A 17,440-nucleotide genomic window follows, 5' to 3' on the forward strand; every position below is an offset into this window, starting at 1 on the left:
TCAGACAGTTGCCGGAAAAGAACTTGGCTCTCGCAATACCCAATCACCTATAGCCCCGCCCCTCGCCCGCCCCGCCCCATTCCCCTAACTGGCTTTCTGGCCTCAGGCCCAACCTCCTTTGTTTCATCACTCGGCTGCTTTACCCCTACGCATCCCTTGTCTTAGGGAAGGGGCACTCAGCCAGGATAAAGTCCAGTCACTACTGTCACCATGGCGACTACTGCAACGCCCCTCCGCTTCACCCTGGGAAAGCCGCCACGGAGCCCGTGGCAACGAACTCTCGCGGCTCTTCGCGTGCACTGGCCGCGCCCTGCCGCGTGGACTGGGAAGGAAACTAAACCATGGTGGAGTTAATGACAGTGGGGACACGCCCCTTCCAGGGAAGGCGGGGCCCAGCCCCGAATGCCGTCGGTGTCTTCCCTCTTGCTACTCCCAAGGCCCACGGTCGCTGAAGCCCCACAGCAAGTTCTCCTGGACCTTTCAGGGCGACCCCTTCGGGCAGCCCAGCCTCAGCCACCCATAACCCTCCATAGTCCTTGGCCTTTCAGTTGCGGTTTTATATTCGAGAGAGGGGTTCAGAGGGCGCTGTTAAATTCCTTTCTGTCTCCTTTTTGCCCTCTTCACTTCGAGAGGTGACCCTCCTTTTTTCGTCTAGCACTGTGTCCCATTCAACAGACATTTATGTAGGTGCCAGGCGCTCCTCCGTTGGCACCTACATAAATTACTGACTTTAATACAACTTTACTTAATTCATCCCAAGGTTCTTGGGGGGCGCACAGCGGTATGCGTTTTCCTCTCCTGTTTCTTTCCCATCTGTCTTTCGTGGCGCGAGTCTCCGTCTGTTTCTTCCCATCTTCCTCATCAGCACCCCGAAGCCGTAAGGTCTGGTATCGTAGCGGGAACCCTTCTGTGGACCCCGCCCCAAACTTCCAAACTGGGAATTATAGCAGGTGGCTCGTTCCTGGACGCCAAGAACTTCCCGTAGTCCACCGACCCTGAATATCTTAACAGAGGGACTGGTAGGGCAAGTGGCAAAGTTACCGACAGAGCGAGCGAGCCGCGGGAGCCCAGAAGGCACCTAGCCGGGAAGTAGGCGGGGCGCCTGGGGCCTGCCCACGGCCGCTCATTGGTTGCTGCGCTTAATTCCGACCGGACGGGATGGTGGCGCTATATCGCCACCTTCCGGGGAAGCCGTGTAGTGCTCTGAGGGTCCTTAAGGGCTGGATGCCTGGGTCCGATCGCCAGGCAAGCCCTTACCAGATTTCTTCCCAGCCTGCTGGCGGAGAGTTGAGCTTGGGCTAGAGGCCGCCCCCGCGTCCTCCCGGGAGCACTGAGGTGCAGCCAGGCATAAGAGAGCGAGCACACAGCGCTGGAGCCTGTGGGCGCCGGAGATGAGACCCACTGACCAGGAGCTGAGCTTAAGCGGGGCGGGGAAAAAGGGGGCATAGGGAAAGGTGTTGGCTTCCCGGAACCCACAGGGGCACTAGGCTGAGGATGGTCACAGGGGACCCAGGTGTCCTCGTTTTTTTATTTCTGACAGTGCCACGTTTTCCCCATCTTAGAAAGTGGTACTACCAATCACCCCCTTGTGCAAGCTTATCCCCCCATCCCTCACCTTACTGTCCAAATTTGTCCGGTTTTCCTTCTAAATATATCTCAGATTCAGTCATTTCTTGGCTTCCCTGCTTCTCTTCTGCTAGACCAGGCCGCCATCTTGTGACTGGACTCAGGAACAGCTTCCTAACTGGTTTCCCACCTTACTAATCTTACAAATGGAAAACTGATCATGTTAACTCCTCTGTTGAAACCCCTTTGTCAATGGTTTCCACTTCCCAGGTGCTCCCAGCAAGCACTCTGCCCCCCTCCCCCTGCTTCATTCCCCATCATTGCTTGTTGACTTGTCTCCCCCACTAAGACTGTGTGCTCTGTGGAGACAGTGTAAAAACTATCAAGGTAAAATGGAGCTGCAGCTGCCATCCCAGAACTGCCTTGAACATCTTATGCCTCAAACCTTTGGAATGTTAAAACAGGGCAAAATAAACTTTGGATTGGGCCTAGTGCAACACTGTCCCAAAGAACTGTTTACAAAGATAACAAGAAAGCAGTTTTTATGACTACTGGAATGAAAACTTAAAACTGTTCAGAATTAACATTACTATGTTAGCTTTTCTGCACTGATAGGACCGCCTTCCTTCTATTGATGTAATTGTTCCTCTTTCCCTTCTTATAAATACCCATTGCCTTTGTCTCCTAATCAGGAGACATTATCTGAGCTTCTGCCTGAAAGGATGCTTCCCGAATAGTTATTCTTATTGATCTCACATAAATGGCTGTGGCCTCCCACTTTGAAAGACCTTTTATTTTTAGGTTGACAGCAGGGACTTGGTGCAATGTTGTATCTGCAACGCCTGATGCAATGATTCAATACACTGTCTGTTGAATGAGTATGAAAGAATGTTCCTCTCTTTCTTCTGTTGCTGGTCTCCTGTCTGCAAGCCAGGCTGTTAGGCCCCAGAGGGGCCGTGGGTGAGGACACTGTGTCCCTGTGGCTGTTCTGGCACTCATTTCCACCTCAAAGGCCATTGCCCCTCTCTTCCTCTTGGCCAACTTCTCTTGCACCAATATAAGCTCAGGCTGGAGGCTGGTTGGCAGTCATGAATTTTATGGCAGGCCCTGCCTGTCGCTGGAGCCTGGGTCCCCTGGGCCTCCGCAGCAACCCCCAAGCTCTGTACAGGGTCCTCTTAATAGTGCTGGTCATGATGAGCTCGGTGTTAGGTAAGTGGCTCTAAGGGGTCAGAAGGGTCTCTTGGCCTGCTGGATAGAGAAGCCCACAGACACCAGGTGTCTGGGTACATCTGCCCAGGATGCTCAGGTAAACCCAGGCAGGAGGAGAGATGGGATGAGTGGGCTTGGTGGGATAATGCCTGGGCACTGATAATGGACTGATGTTCACTCAGAGGGAGATTTCTAGTGACACCCCAGGGCTGTCTCACTCAACAGTAATGAGCTGAATGGAAATACTGAGTGGAACCCATGAGGGCAATGCAGAATGGGGTGGGTTTGGGGAACATGCTAGATGGCAGCATCAGGATCCACAGGGTAGAACAAGGCTGGGTGCTGCTTGATAACCTCCTCGCTTGGCTGCAAAGCACTGTCTCCATAGAAACAGGATGCAATATGTTTGTTCAGCATCTACCTCGCACCAAGTGCTCTGCTGGGTCTGGGGACTCATTAACGTGTGGTCTGGGCCTGGGACCAGAAGAGACAGATGTACAGTCGGCCCCTCTGTATCCCAGGGTTCTACATCCCTGGATTCAACCAACTGCGGATGGAAAACATTTGGTGTTGCGTCCTGCATGACATGAGCAGTAGGAGAACGAGAGGGGGCAGCGAAGGGTTAAGAAATAAAAGAAACAGCAGTCAAGAGTTAAATGAGTGTGGGGCCAAGGGTCTCTTGCTTCATGGACTAAGCCCCCAATTGGGCCAACACACCGCTTTTATTTCTCCACCTATCCGGAAGTAGCATTGTTCTCTCCACAGTCCGTGAGTTCCATTCCTGAGAACTTGCTCAAGCCAGATTACCCATGCCTGCAAGCTGCTATTACCTAGAGTCCGCCTGCAGTGATAAGACAGATACTCTGCATTCACACACCCTATACACAAAGGACCCCAGGAAGATAAGATTATTATGCTGAGGTCAGATACTATCACACCATCCGGTCACTTCCCAAGCAGGTTGAGGGAAGAAAGTTAGCTACAGAGGTAGAAAATCTCCAGTCTCTTTGGAGGGCGAGTGAGGGCTCATGCCCACCTCCATCAACCCCGAGATTTCTCCTGATGGCCTCCAACCGACTGTGCCTGTCTTAGGTTGTTCCTCCCATGAAGAATCTTACCCGTCACTGACTAACCGGCCATCCTTTGGAGCCAAACAGGGAGATGCAAGGTGTATGAGCAGTGTCCTAAAAAGGGTCAGTTTAGGGTTAAGCGCGGGGGGACAGATGCCTGGACAGCTGTGTGGTAACAACTCAGGGGGAAAAAAGTTGGTTGTTGCTGATGTGTACTGTGTAGTTAGGCCTATGATGGTTGTATCTGTATTGAACATGTGCAGACATTTTTTTCCGAGTCATTATTCCCTAAACAATACAGTATAATTATTTACACAGCATCTACATTGTATTAGTAATCTAGAGATCATTTAAAGTATATAAGAGGAATGGCTCAGTTGGTTAAGAGCTCGCTCAAGAGTTTGAGCTCTGAGCAACAGCGGTTCGAGGCCAGCCCGAGCTGAGCAGCCGCTAAGCTGCCAATAGGTAGCAGGATGGCTCAGCTAAAAAAACCCCAAAAAACAAACAAACAAAAAAAAATAAAGTATATGAGAGGATATTGTGTAGGTTATATGCAGATACTATATCATTTCATTTTATGAGCATCCTTAGATTTTGGTATGTGTGGGGGGGTCCTGGACCCAATCTTCCACAGATACCGAGGGACAACTATTATGTATGTAGTTGGGAGCGCTTTGATAGACAAAGTTTGATATGAGTCTGTCCCGTGATAGGACCACCAAATAAAGAATGTGGCCCTGGGCTGCTCGAAGTCTCCTGTCCACACAAAGCAGAGAGTCTTCCTGTCCTGCGAGGAAACTCATTCTTGCTTGCACTTCTGAACATGACAGATTAAGAAAGCATATTCAAAAGAGAGTCCAGGGGGATGGAAACTGAGAAACCCGGTCCCAGAGGAAGAACTGTCCTACCAGGGCTGCCCAAAGCGGGAATGGCTACCTTCACCTCACCTTTGAACTTAGAGGCCTACACAGTGCTGGGTACATATTAGCCCCTCAAATACATATTGAATGAATGAATGAGTGAATGAATGAATTCTTCATTTCAGGAGGTATAAGAACAGAGAATGGATATTTTAAATAGGACTAAAGCTTCTGGTGGAAGATTAAGCCAAACAGTTTTCTAAAATGCAGAAGTGGTAGGGAGCTGTGGATTTGACCTAGGAATTAGTCAGGCAGAGGTTTGGGGTCAGTGCTTCTCTGTGTTCTAGGTAAGCTTGATCCTCTCAATCAAGAACCCCCTCATCCAGCTCAGTTCCCCAAATACCTGCGCTGTTATCGATGCCTCTTGGAGACCAAGGAGCTGGGCTGCCTTCTGGGATCTGACATCTGCCTCACTTCGCCTGGCAGCAGCTGCATGACTCTCTTCATCAAAAACAGTAAGAAGCTTTCTCCTGTCCGTCTTGGGCCCAGTCCATTCCTAAACTGAGTCTCTGCCAGTGTCCTAAGCTATACCCCAAGTCTGGTTTCCACAACCCTAAGATACTGTTCCATCGTGGTCTCTCTTCTTTCCTTCAAAAGAACTCTGTCCCCATTTCCATCACCCCTGCCCTCCTCAGGGCACAGCTGACTGGTTCCCATCGCCCTCACAGCACTTCACCTTAGGGACCTTCAAGGTCACCAAACCCACAGGCCTTCCCTCAGGCTGCCTTGTCCCCATATGTCAGCAGTAGTTCCTGCTAGCATCTCTCTTCTCCTACTCTTCCACTGCCTGTTCCGAATCTCCTTCACTGAGTCTTCTCTCATTCTCCTTGACTTTTAATGGTTCATGTACACCAAAATTTGGGCCCTAGCTATCTTCCAAACCATTTTATCTATTGGGTTGTTGGAAAAGTCATGATGCACTTTTGCATAGAAAACATAGAAAAAATACGTCATGACTTTTCCAACAACTCAATACTTCCGTGACTTCAATCAGCAGCCATATACTGCTTCCTCTTGAATCTGAGTGGCCATATTGTCATGTCAAATTGCCCTCTGGACATCTCCACCTCACTTTCAACTTGCCGATTATTGAGTATCTTCCCTTATTTTTCATGTCGGCTCTTCCACCCACTCCCTCACCTTTTTAAAGTTTGAACACACTTTAAACTTTAAAAGTTTAAATAACACATGCTATGTACCCAGCACCGTTCTAAGCACTTATGGCCCTCTGAAGTAGGCATTATTATTACTCCATTTTACAGATGAGGAAACAGGCGCAGAAAGGTAGATGCCTTGCCTGTGTCTCCTAGGGGCTAAGCCACAGTCGGTGCTGGCTCTAGAGATGGCACTCTTAACCACTGCATGAAGCTGTCTTTATTCAAATAATTTTATTAGATTAATGATTTTACCGAGTGGCTCAGTTGGTTAAGAGCTCCCTCAAGAGTGCGAACTCTGAGCAACAGCGGTTCGATGCCCGGCCCGAGCTGAGCTGCCGCTGAGCTGCCAACAGTTGGCAGGATGGCTCAGCTTAAAAAAAAAAAAAAAAAGATTAAAGATTTTAAATAGCTGACACATAGCCACGGTTAAATACTATAGTATTCAAGAGGGTCTTAGAAAAGTCGTCCTCCCACCCTGGCACAATCCACCCAGCTCCCATGCACACAACACAAAACCACTCTTTGAGTGGTCTTGATGATCCTTTTTGTGATCTTTTGTGGACATTCCACCATATACAAATATACTGTTTACTCCATCTTCATCTTTTTGCCCCTACAAACAGTAGCACACCCCTGTAAACACTGTCCTGCATTTGCTTTTTAAGCTGAACAGTTATGGGAACTAATGTTTCCATGACAGTTTGTAAACATCTTCCTCATTACGTCGGCCCGCTGCATAGCTCTCTGTGGTGGGCATGTCAGAGGATCTAGCCACGTTGCTGTTGACGGACTGTTAGGTTACTTCAACTTTTTCTCTCTCTCAAGCAAGGCAGCAGTGAACATCCCTATACCTGGGCACAAAGATGTTTCCCCCCTCTAACATATACCCATATAATAGCAGCAGACATATCTGCTCTTACTTTTAATCCATAAAATAAACAACAAACACCTCCTCTGTGCAATCCAACCTCCAATACATCGCCCAACTTTTTTTGACTTGGTTCTGCCCAAAGTGCTGGTTCTCCCTACTTCACTCCACAAGCCCAGCTCAGCCCTCTCCAACTGTCACTGCATTTCAAATGTCTTTTTTCCACCAACCTTCTATGGGAAACTTCTGTAGAGTTCATGGCTGGTAATTCTCTGACATTTGCTGCCCCTGCCCAGTTCCAGGAATCTCTGTTTTGGGGTCCAGGGGAGGGGGTGGGGGTAGTGATGAGAAGTCCACATGGAGTTAGGGGATGGAGGCTTTGGGCTTTGCCGGGGACCTCCACATCACCGGTTGCTGCTGTCCCCCAACCCCAGGCAGTGGTACTGACATCATGGTGAGTGACTGTGTCCGCAGGGAGCAGATGAGTGACTGCACACACACCCGTACTTCTCCGGTGTTTGGCTTCTGGACATTCTCTCGATGCTGCTTCCAGAATTTCTGCAACAACCCACAGAACAGAGTGTTATATAGTCCATAGAACTTCTGCAGAGACCTCTGGAGTAAAATGCTGCCAGTATCCTGACTGCGGACACAGCCGGGACAACTTCCAGTCCCTCCCACCAGCCCCCCTGCCTTCCCCAGGTCACCGGATCCCAGCCCCAGCTGCCTCTTGCTTGACAACAGCCCCATTCCCACTCTGCCCCTCCCCAGATGTCTCTGGAGTTTTCCCTTCAAGTTCTCTTAGTCTGACATGTTCCCTCCTCTCTTCTCCCACCTCTCGGTTGCCTCTCTGCCCTGCTTTGCTCCTCGCTTACTCCAACCTGGCCTCTCTTGCCAGGTGTTCCTCCAAAATAAACTGGTATACAAACTGTATGGTTCGTTTGTCTCTTCTGGTGGAGGTGGCAGCTGAGGGATGGGGTCCTGTCTGACTACCCCATCATGGGGGCAGGGAAGGGGCTCCCAGCTCTGCTGAATTCCTCTCCTGCCCTGCCTTGGGTGTCTCTGATTCAGCTCTAGGCACAAAAAGGTGATGAAGAATTGGAAGGGGGTACAGTGAGGGCCAAAAGGGCAGTGGGCATCCTTGTTGGTGCTGTCAGACCCAGAGCTGTGCGGGAACTGCAGGGGAGGTTCATAGGGGGCGGGGTGTCAGTGGGAGTGGGGCTGTGAGCAAACCAGGCCCAGGGAGGATACTCTGTGGAAAAGCTGCTAGGTCTAGTTTAGCCTGGGCTGTCTGGTCCCAGGCTCAGCTTCCCTCTTCAAGGGCCGTGGTTAAGTCACTCTGCAGTGTTGGGCCTTGGATTCCTCAGCCTCTGAGGCTGCCTTCCAGTTTGTATAAACCTGGGCCTGTCGGAGGTCATGGGGAAAAGTGGGTCCAGCAGGACCCAGCAAGGAACACATGGATGGTCTGTACCTCTTTGTACCTCCAACTGCCTTCTGACCTAAAAATTAATGTTGGTGTGTCTCACCAGAGCACAGGCTATCAAAGGGGCCATGGCGGTATCACCTACACAATATAGGTACCAAATGTTGTGTAGGTAAGAGTATATGCTGCATGACACCATTTCTATCAAGCATACACAATCTATCTGAGCTGCTCCAACTCGGGGCAGGGAGTGCCTGGGAGGACACATGGAGGTGGCTTTGGGTACTGATAAAGGCCTTTACCTGACTTGGGAACTGATAACACAGGTGGATAGTTTATAAAAGCCCATCTTATGGTATGTAAGACTTTGGAGTATTTTGCCTGACAGGTTTAAAAATAGGCCAGCATCTGTGTTTGTTTCTAAGGCATCTATTTTTGAGGCCCTACCTTCCACTGTGTACATGTTTACATGCATTCTCTCAATCTTAGGAGGCACAGCCCTACTTGACAGGTGACCAAAGTGAGGCAACTTATCTAAGTGCAGAGGACTGACATTGGGCCCCCCGGTCACAAAGCTACAAGACTTCAGAAAAAGATTTCATAACCCCAGCACTGGGTTGAGGTTCGGAAGGGCAGACACTTGGCTCTACCGACTGCGAGTCCTGGTACTCAACCCTGGGCCTGGCGCCAACCTGTGTGTCTAGTGTTCACTGACTATGAGTAAGTCAGTTACAGCTCTTCATTATTGCTTTCACTTTAAAAAATAAATTAATATATATGAAAGTCCCCCCCACCAAAGGGGCCCGGAGTTCCAGGATCCTGAGAAGAATGGACAGGTGTCACGTCCAGCGTGGCAAGGGCAAACGGGTTTCTCTTGAGGGGCGGCGTGGATTGAATAAAGAGTCAGAGACAAAAGTAGGATTAAGAGCGAGACCAAGGGACTCAGTCAGAGAAACTGAGCAAGCCCAAGGGACTCATTCAGAGAATCTGAGCGAGCCCCGAATTGGGTCAGCGCATGGCTTTTATTGAGAAATTAGAAAAGAAGTGAAACTGCTTTACTGCTGTCAATCAAATTAGCATCTGTTTGGGGTCTGGGCCTCAAAGCCTTTTTCCTTTAACATATCCCATTATGTTCCAGCAAATGCTATGCCTTCACATATCCGCCGCATAGCCCCAGGACACCTGGTTACTATGTCCTCCCAGAGGAGATTAACTGTTTAGCATTCCAACAGGTCCCAGTCGCACCTGGAGACACTTCTCAAATCGGCCTCCGGTCATACCGGGGCACCCCCTCAGAGAGATTGCAGCCTCCGGTCATATCGGGGCTTTTCTCTCTGAACTAATGGGAAAAGAGGCTAAATGCGGGGGGACATGTTAATAGAAATCAGCTTCAGGCAACAGACAGGCAGGAACTCAGGTCGCACAGCCCCAGGTAACTCAGAGGCAGACCTGGGCCCTTTGGTTTGCTCTTGAGCTTTCCTGATTTAGGGTTTTCCCTCTTCAGTGGAAGAACTTCACCTGGGCTTCTTTCTAGATTTTGTTGGGTATGTTGAAGGCTGGGAGGTGTCACAATCCTCATGCTTTGATCTCGAGCTGAGCAGAGGGTGGGATGTACGTGGGCCCTTTGAAGCAGGCCATGCAGAAGCCACAAAGGCCACGTGCAGTGGGCAGGGCTCCACAACCTTGCTGAACCCCACACCCAATTAACTTTCTTTAGCCTGTCTGTATCTGCCCACACCTGAGTCTTAGCCGATAAACAATGTGAGTGACACAGACTTAACCCAGTTTGTTTATTGTGGAGGGAAATCAGGGGCCATGGAGCAAGCAGGGCAGAGAAGTCTACCCCTCATCCTTCTTGCCGCAAGTTCGGTCTGACACTGGGTCTTAGGGGTGGGGGGCGGGGAGAGGTGATGGAACGAACACTCAGATGATGGGAGAGGGGCGAGGACGCCACTGCCTTTCCCAGGTCGGTCTGGGAAGAATCTGCACTTGAGATTATTTTCTAGGAGGAAGAGCACTGGGTGCAGTGCCAATTGGTTTCCAGGGAGAAATTTAAACCAAAGGCATACAGACACGAAGTACACAGGACAGAGGGTTTGAGTGAGCAGAGCAGAGATTATGGTGTTCTGAGAGGGCAGTGCAGGATACTGGGGTGTTGGGAGAGAGGCTGGAACAGACTGGAATCTGGGAAGCATAAAGGATCAGGGCCCAGCTCGGGGAAGAACCAAAAGTCCTGAATTGTTGAGGAATAAGTATATGTGGCGCAGGTCAGCAATGGACAAGCCCAGGTTCAAGGGCAGGGCAGCCAGGGGGTCCAGGCCTTTAGGTTCCTCCCCAGCATAGAAGCTGGGGAGGGGCAGTGAGAGGTTCAGTGCCTGGTAGAGCCACTGGACCTGGGACCTGGGCAGAGGCAGGACCAGGGCCCCATCGGGGGACTCAGGCAGGGAGCTCTGGAGCTGGGGGCTGGACCAGGAGTTGCAGTAATCATACTGACAGCACTGGGCCTGGTACCAGTACTCTGAGAAGTAGGTGTTGCGTTTTTCTTGGCAGCGGTAAGAATTGTACTGTCCACAGCCTCGGATGAAGAAGCGAATCTTGGTATCTGGAGAAGGGACAGCTAATAACCCATTGCCTCTCACAGTCCCTAAACTTAGCACCCCCTACCACGGACTCTCACTATCCCTCACCAGACCCGACTTGCACCCCAGACGCCTTCAGAAGGGGTAAAAAAACTAGCCCAGCTGGCTCTGAACTCCAGGCCCCTTTCCAGGATCCTCCTGCCTCCTTGTGCCCCAGGCCTCAAGTAGTCTTAAACTCACCGTAATAGATGGTGATCACCATGCATGGGGACGAGTTGCCAATGGTGCACTTCTCCGAGCCTGAAATGCACCCTACAGAAGGATCTTCTAAGAGGCAGAGGTGGCAGGTCCGGACTCGAGAAACAGGAGCTGAGAAACACAGGAGGAATGGCGCATTGGCTCCCCAATCCAAGTTCCCTGCCCTGCAGGGAGCCCACTATCCAGGGCCACAGCCCCACCCCATTCTTTCCTGGACTCAGGCATCCCTTACGTCCTGCTCCTGGGCCCTACTTACCCTTTCCCACTGCGAAGCCCACCATGACCAGCACACCTACAAGATTATGGGCCTTCATTTTGGAATTCTGGGGATAGGGACAGCCCCTGAGGGGTGCCCTGAAACCCCACCTTCCTGTGACCAGTGCTCCTTGATCCTGAGCTGCAGGCTGGTTTTGACAGGCAGAGTCTGAGCTGGAGCTGCTGTAGGTAGAGCTACATTCCTGCCTGGGGCAGGATCTGGATGGTGGGAAATTATTAACTTGACAGGAGGGACAGCGTGTCTTCACCCACGAGGTCTGGTTCCTGAATGTGGGAGCAGTGGCGGAGACAAGGCCACACCTGGGCCTTTGATCCAGCTCCCTTTGTCCCGCATGCCTCCCAAAGACCTGTTCCCGCCCCTCAAGGGCCCATGGATCAGCTTGTCTCTTGCACCATCTGCAGTTCTCCCCACACAACAGGGCCAGTTCCTCTTGTGCTGGGAGGAACTCTGGCCAGGAACACAGCATTCCCATCTGAGACGGGGATGTCTCAGCTTCTCCAGGAGGGGGCGCACAGACACCATGGAACAGCAATTCTCGACCTTGCCCCTCCTCTCCACCCCTTACAGTTGTTTATTTTTGAGTCATTTTCCCTGTAAAACCAAAACTGAAAGTGTTATGTCCCTTTACAGTATAAACAGACAGCCGTAAGTAGCCCCCAAAGAACAAATATTTCTCTACTCTTTGAAATCGGATTTTTCTCTGGGTCTTTTCCTTGATTTTGCACACTCCCATACCCAGTCCTAGGAATTCTGCTCTGCTACTAAAAACATCACCCAAATCCACCAGGTATAATTCTGTGCTGGTTTTCAACTTGGGGAGGGTGGGCTGGGCCACCAGGGCCCCAGGCATCCAGCACACCACTACCCTCCCTTCCCCAAACCCAAGCACCAGCAGACCAGCGCATGGCCTTTTCTTTCATTTTATTTTATATTCCCACCACAATAATGACTCCTTTAATTTAAACTAAAAACCATGGAGAGTTCTTGAAAGGGTGGCAGCAAAGGAATGGAGGTGTCAAAGACTGCGGACACTCAGGGACAGATGGGGTGGGGGATCAGCGAATCGTCTTGACCGGGCTCTTGAAGTTGCTGGCGGCTTGGAGCTGCAGCTGGTAGGCCATCGGATGGATCTTGAAACCGTAGAGCCTGGACCAGGGCAGAGGTTGAGAGGCAGCGGGGTGAGCCCCACGCAGCCCTGCCAGTGGCCTGCATCCCCACTCCCCACCCCAGCTCCTCCACAGGCCTGCTCAGTGCTGAAGGGCAGTGGTTCCCAAACTCCTCCCCTCCAGAAGATTTGGGAATGTACCTTAAGTATCTATTAAAACTCAACTCTAGGCTATGTATATATGTATCAGTACTTGTTTCAATATAAAATGGAACTTTCCTTCCCTAAATCAGAGGAAAAACGATGCTCTAGGAAGAAAACCACACTTGAACTGTAGCTCTGAGACGTCCTGGCAGAGGCTGAACACCCAAGATGGTACAAGAACAGCTACTATTTAAATGGTGCCTCATGGGTCAAACGTCATCCTAAGCAGTTCGCACATTTAAAAATACCCTACCAGGCAGGTACTATCATTGCCCCCATTTTACGGACCTGGGGATTGAGGCGTAGGCAATCAAAGAACTTTCCCAGGGTCCTTCAGCAGGGAGGGCAATGGCTTTGGGAGAAGCAGAGCTCAAGAAAGAACCATGCCCCCTCTTCCCTTCTCTCTGGGGGTCCAGACCTGTCCTGTGAGCCCTGGCAATTCTGCCCCTTCTTCCTACCTGGGCACAAACTGGTTGGCGGGCCGTTTGGGCCGGTACTCTGGGTGTACCATGAAGAGCATGTGAGGGAAGCCAGTGCCGAAGTAGGCGCCGTCCGTGTGGTGGTGCCTCGATGACTTGGGTGTGTACACGTCCATGCACTTGGGGCAGTAGAGCTTCACCATGGCCTCACCTGGGATGTCTGAAAGGCCTGGGAGACAGCCAGGCTCAGCATGCCAGGCTCCCCCACCTTGCCCAACCTCCTTTCCAGAGGACCTGCCATCTGCTGCCCTCCTTCTCCTTCTCCAACACTTACCGATGGGGAGCATTGGCTGGTTCTCACAGTACACACGGGGACAGTAGCCAAAGTCTCCCTGCTGGTATTTTTCCAACTGAGGTGAATAAAATGGAAAGGGTTGGTGGGTAGGTGCAAAGAGCAGAGGCAATCCCCTCCTCTGCCCAACCTGCATCACTCTGCCCCCCCCCCCCCCTATCTCTTTCTGTCCAGAGGCCCCTTCTCTGGCCCTGGGACTCTCTGCTTCCTTTTCTCCACTTAGGCAGGCTGCAGACCATCACAGCCATTCGCTGTTTGTTCCCCAAGGAAGAGACAGTCTATAACAATTCCCTGTCCAAGATCACGTCCCCCTCCCTGAAAACACCCCCTTTCAGGACAACCCCCAATCAGGATTAAACACCAGGCCCAGATTCTGAGATAATTTTCCTCTTCTCAGCTAGACTTCTTGACAGGGTTGAAACATGTCACTTCCTGCTGCAGGAACCTCTGTTTCCCTTACTGCCTCAGGAGTCAAGTGGGAGCAGAGAGGCCTCACCATCTGGGCGATGCCACGGTTGGTGAGGATATAGCGGGCGTGGATCAATCCATAAAGCATCTCGGCTGCCTGTTCAATCAGGTCACTCTGGTTGGGGTTGTCTTCCAGCTCTTCATCTGAAACATGGCCCCAGCTGAATGCAACCACTTGTCTTACAGCTTTCTTGGGTGCCCTGCCCATCCCTGGGGGCTGTTGGCTACTCAGTTCACCCAGCACCCACCTTTGAACCTCACCCCACCCATCATGTGGGCATCTGACCCAGAAACCTGGGCCTCTGACCCTTCCACTAACCCAAGACAGCTCTACCTTTTCTCCATACCTCCCCAGCCTCCGCTCTCTTCTCTCCTTCCCAACTCCCTCCCCAACACACAAATGCAAAAAATGTCAATGCAGAAGAGGGAACTGTAGCCCGAAAGTGCAAGGTAGAGAAAGAGGCAGAAAATGAGACCCCTGGGGAAACGCACTATGGAATATAGCTGAGTTATAGGATCCGAGTATGGGAACAAGTGGTATCAGTCACAAAACTAGGCAAGAGTCAGGTGGGGGGATCAAAATGAAGTAGGGGATTTTGGGTTAAGGGAATCAGAAAACAAAAAGGAAATTTAGAAATTCAAGAAGCAGGTACATTAAGATTTGAAGAGGAAAAAAAGCATACACACACAAAACAACCCTGAGGGTGACGCACCAGGCTCCAGGTCCAAGATCATGTCTAGAGCTTGTCGATAGTGAGGCACCTGCTCATTGAGTCCAGTGAGATTGAATTTGTCCTGGATGTAGTCTTCATCCACCTGTAAGGATGTGGAGGTCAAGAGGGAACCCATAGCAGAATCCCTTGGCTGTGACCTGAGCAAGCTGCTCTAGCTGACGCCTTATCCTCAATACAACTGTCTGTTCCCAACTTCAAACTCAGCAGAAGTACTTGAATCTCTCTCCCCAGTTTACCCACACTGCCCTGCCATAGTAGCGTTCGCTTTTCTTTTCTAAGGATAGGCAGGTACAGCAATCCCTTCCTTAGAGAGGCTTCCCTTTCAAGATACCTGTCCCTACACCTGGGTCCCCCCCCCATCTTTAGGAACCAGTTTTGTCCTCTCCTTAGGGGCAGATGACTCTCTGAGAAAGGTAGAGGTCGAACAGCATGGGTTCTGAAGGCAGTTACATCCCTTATGTTGACACTCGTTATGTTAAATCGTTACAAAACATTTTAACACGCAGTATTTTAATTCTCCTAACAGTCACCAGGGATAGATATTACCAATACCACTCTAGTAATAGAAAAAGACAGATTGATTTGTCCAACGTTATACTGCTGGAGGGTGGCAGGGGTGGGAGTTGGGCCCCAGTCTTGCCATGTCACCACAAATTAGTGGTGGGTTACTGAGGGGACTCTTCCTTGACAGGAAAAAGTTTCTATGGAAGAATGCGAGAGAAGTGTGTAGAAGCTGAATATGTGGGAGACTATCTGGCCAGACTATGTGTGGAGATAAGTAGGGAGATTGAGGAGAACTCACTTCACAGAAGAATTCATTGCCACGGAGTCCACAGAACCAGGAAATCCAGGACACCTCCTCTGAGCTGCTCATCTTCACGTCGGCTGGAGAAAGAACAGTTTCAGTGTAACCCAGGCTCTCCCTCCCTGCCTCTGGTATCCTCCCTCCTCCCACACGCTCTCCAACCACGGAAGAATTTGGGGCCACCTTTTCTTAAAGGATCCCAGGCCCCGGAACACCTCTCTCCAGATCCTCTTATTCACACTTTAACTCCTTTTCTCTGAAATCAGAAATTCTTTGGGGTCCCACCACTTGCGAGAAACCGACAGGTCTTGACCCACCAGTCCTACCCACGTCGCCGACGCTCCCAAAAGCCAGGCCCCTCTCCCCTTCGTATCAACCGCGGTCGGGCCCTCGGCCCTCCCTCAGGTCTCTGCATGTTCCGGGGCCTTTCCCAAGGGTCCCGAAGTTTATCCTTTCCAAGCAAGAAATGGGCCCCTCTTTTTCTCATGGTCTGGAGGTGGCTCTCAACTCCCTTTTGCAGGAGTCCCCACATCCCGCCTCCGCCCCTCAGGCCACCTCTTCCTCCCTGAGTGCCGGACCAGGTCAATTCCTTCTCCACCAGCACATCGAGGCGCGGAGACCCCCATGTGCCGCGTCCAGGGGAAGGGCACTCAGCGCGGCGGCGACCTCAGACTCACCGGCTTGACTGGGGCCAGGACCGGGGTGGGGGAAGGGAGTTGCTGCTTCCAAGGAACGGCGGCGACCGCTACAGCACAGGCCGCGGACCGGATCGCGGCAGGCGAAGTGGGGAGGGGGGAGTGGAAATTGAAGAGGGTGGAAAAGAGGGCAACGCGCAAGCGCCAAGGGTCGGGCGCCGCGATGGACGCCGGGAGATAGAGTCTCTGCTAGAGAGAACCTGGTGAAACGAGGGAAAGGTGAACTACGAATTCCAGGGTGACCTGCGCACGACCTTGGTGTCGCGAGGCCCCTGAGGAGGACGCTAGGGGCGGGGCGCAGCGAGGCTCCACCGGAAGCGGAAGGTCTGTACCGCGTCCTGCGCCAGGGAGCTTGAAAAATATAGTGTGATCGCGGGACTCGGGGGGTCGCGAGGGGGTGGGGTAAGGAATGAGGCTGGTTGGGTGATTTCCTGCGGTTCTCCTCACACAGCGAGCGAACCTTTGGCCCTGGCGCGCTCCTCCTGGCCAGAGGACTGACTTCATCCCCAACCAGCCCTTCGGCCGAACCAGACACGCCACTGGAGACCCCCGACGGGCCCCATGTTTCACCTGGGGATCCGGCCTCCTGAGGTGGGAGGTGAGGCCGCCCTCCGTGCTGAGGGACCTGGGTAGGATGTGCTGGGCTGAGCTGAACGGTGTGAGAGGTGGGTCAGCCCAATGCTAACCTGAGGTGGTGCCAGCCATTATTGTGCTGCTCGTTTCTATTTCCTCTTAGGGCTTGAATGAGGCCTTTTGCTGCGGACGCTAAGTGTGACCTTCGAACCCTGGTTGGAGTAATGGTGAGGGGCAGTGTGACATTATTTCATTTCACATCTCTGGGCATTCCATAGGTTTCCCTCGCCCTCCGCAGGGCCTTTTTTAGCCCAGAGAGTAGTTTCCCAGCTCCAGAAAATGATATCAGATCTGGGACCAAGTGGAGGGAGACAAAGGGCATTGTGGGGTGTTATGTAAAAACAGGACCTCAACTGACAGATCTCGGTCCTCGTGCTACCCTGGCACGTGACGCTTTGCGCGAATATTATTGGAAAGGTTGGAGGGCCGGAAACAGCCGGGTGCTTTCTGCACGCCTGTACCTTCAAGTACAAGTTTGTTTTTTTCCAGCCACGCATGTGTCTTCTAGTCGTCTGGCTACGTGATCAGGTGAACTGTTGTTTAGAGTGGTGCCATTCTGCAGTACGAAAGCTACAAGGCAACGCAGATTGCAGCCTCCCCCCAAATCTGTTTTCTGCTTCCGGAGAAGTGTCAAGTCTGTTTTTGTTTGAGAAGATAATACCCAAAATAGGATCAAGGAAGATTTAAAGGGCCAGGCT

The 17,440-nt window shown here is 51.5% G+C and overlaps 4 protein-coding genes across 17 annotated transcripts in view; 2 read left to right on the forward strand and 2 right to left on the reverse strand.

The window, feature by feature from the left end:
- The first annotated feature begins 2,654 nt into the window (after positions 1-2,654).
- LY6G5C (lymphocyte antigen 6 family member G5C) lies at positions 2,655-7,388 on the forward strand. The gene is made up of 3 exons (XM_019626767.1): positions 2,655-2,775; positions 5,053-5,220; positions 7,225-7,388. Exons 1-3 carry the CDS (start codon positions 2,655-2,657, stop codon positions 7,386-7,388), a joined length of 453 nt encoding a protein of 150 aa, XP_019482312.1.
- A 2,601-nt stretch (positions 7,389-9,989) lies between these two features.
- On the reverse strand, positions 9,990-12,144 carry LY6G5B (lymphocyte antigen 6 family member G5B). The gene is made up of 3 exons (XM_019626765.1): positions 11,307-12,144; positions 11,033-11,161; positions 9,990-10,815 (listed from the first exon to the last, which is right to left on the reverse strand). Exons 1-3 carry the CDS (start codon positions 11,797-11,799, stop codon positions 10,415-10,417), a joined length of 1,023 nt encoding a protein of 340 aa, XP_019482310.1. The 5' UTR covers positions 11,800-12,144; the 3' UTR covers positions 9,990-10,414.
- Positions 12,145-12,229: 85 nt separating this feature from the next.
- Positions 12,230-16,409, reverse strand: CSNK2B (casein kinase 2 beta). Its single transcript, XM_019626766.1, has 7 exons — positions 16,092-16,409; positions 15,412-15,494; positions 14,589-14,691; positions 13,904-14,019; positions 13,390-13,465; positions 13,095-13,284; positions 12,230-12,473 (listed from the first exon to the last, which is right to left on the reverse strand). The coding sequence occupies exons 2-7, from the start codon at positions 15,481-15,483 to the stop codon at positions 12,383-12,385; spliced, it is 648 nt and encodes a 215-aa protein (XP_019482311.1). The 5' UTR covers positions 15,484-15,494; positions 16,092-16,409; the 3' UTR covers positions 12,230-12,382.
- Positions 16,351-17,440, forward strand: part of GPANK1 (G-patch domain and ankyrin repeats 1) — a 4,156-nt gene continuing 3,066 nt past the window's right edge. For 2 of the 14 annotated variants that reach the window (XM_019626754.1, XM_019626756.1), the window contains exons 1-2: positions 16,440-16,738; positions 16,846-16,909. The gene's annotated coding sequence lies outside the window, so the exon portion shown is untranslated. The other 12 variants (XM_019626755.1, XM_019626757.1, XM_019626758.1 and 9 more) reach the window with 10 other exon arrangements.

The sequence above is a fragment of the Hipposideros armiger genome, unplaced genomic scaffold (assembly GCF_001890085.2).
Source record: "Hipposideros armiger isolate ML-2016 unplaced genomic scaffold, ASM189008v1 scaffold_687, whole genome shotgun sequence".
Lineage (NCBI taxonomy): Eukaryota > Metazoa > Chordata > Mammalia > Chiroptera > Hipposideridae > Hipposideros > Hipposideros armiger.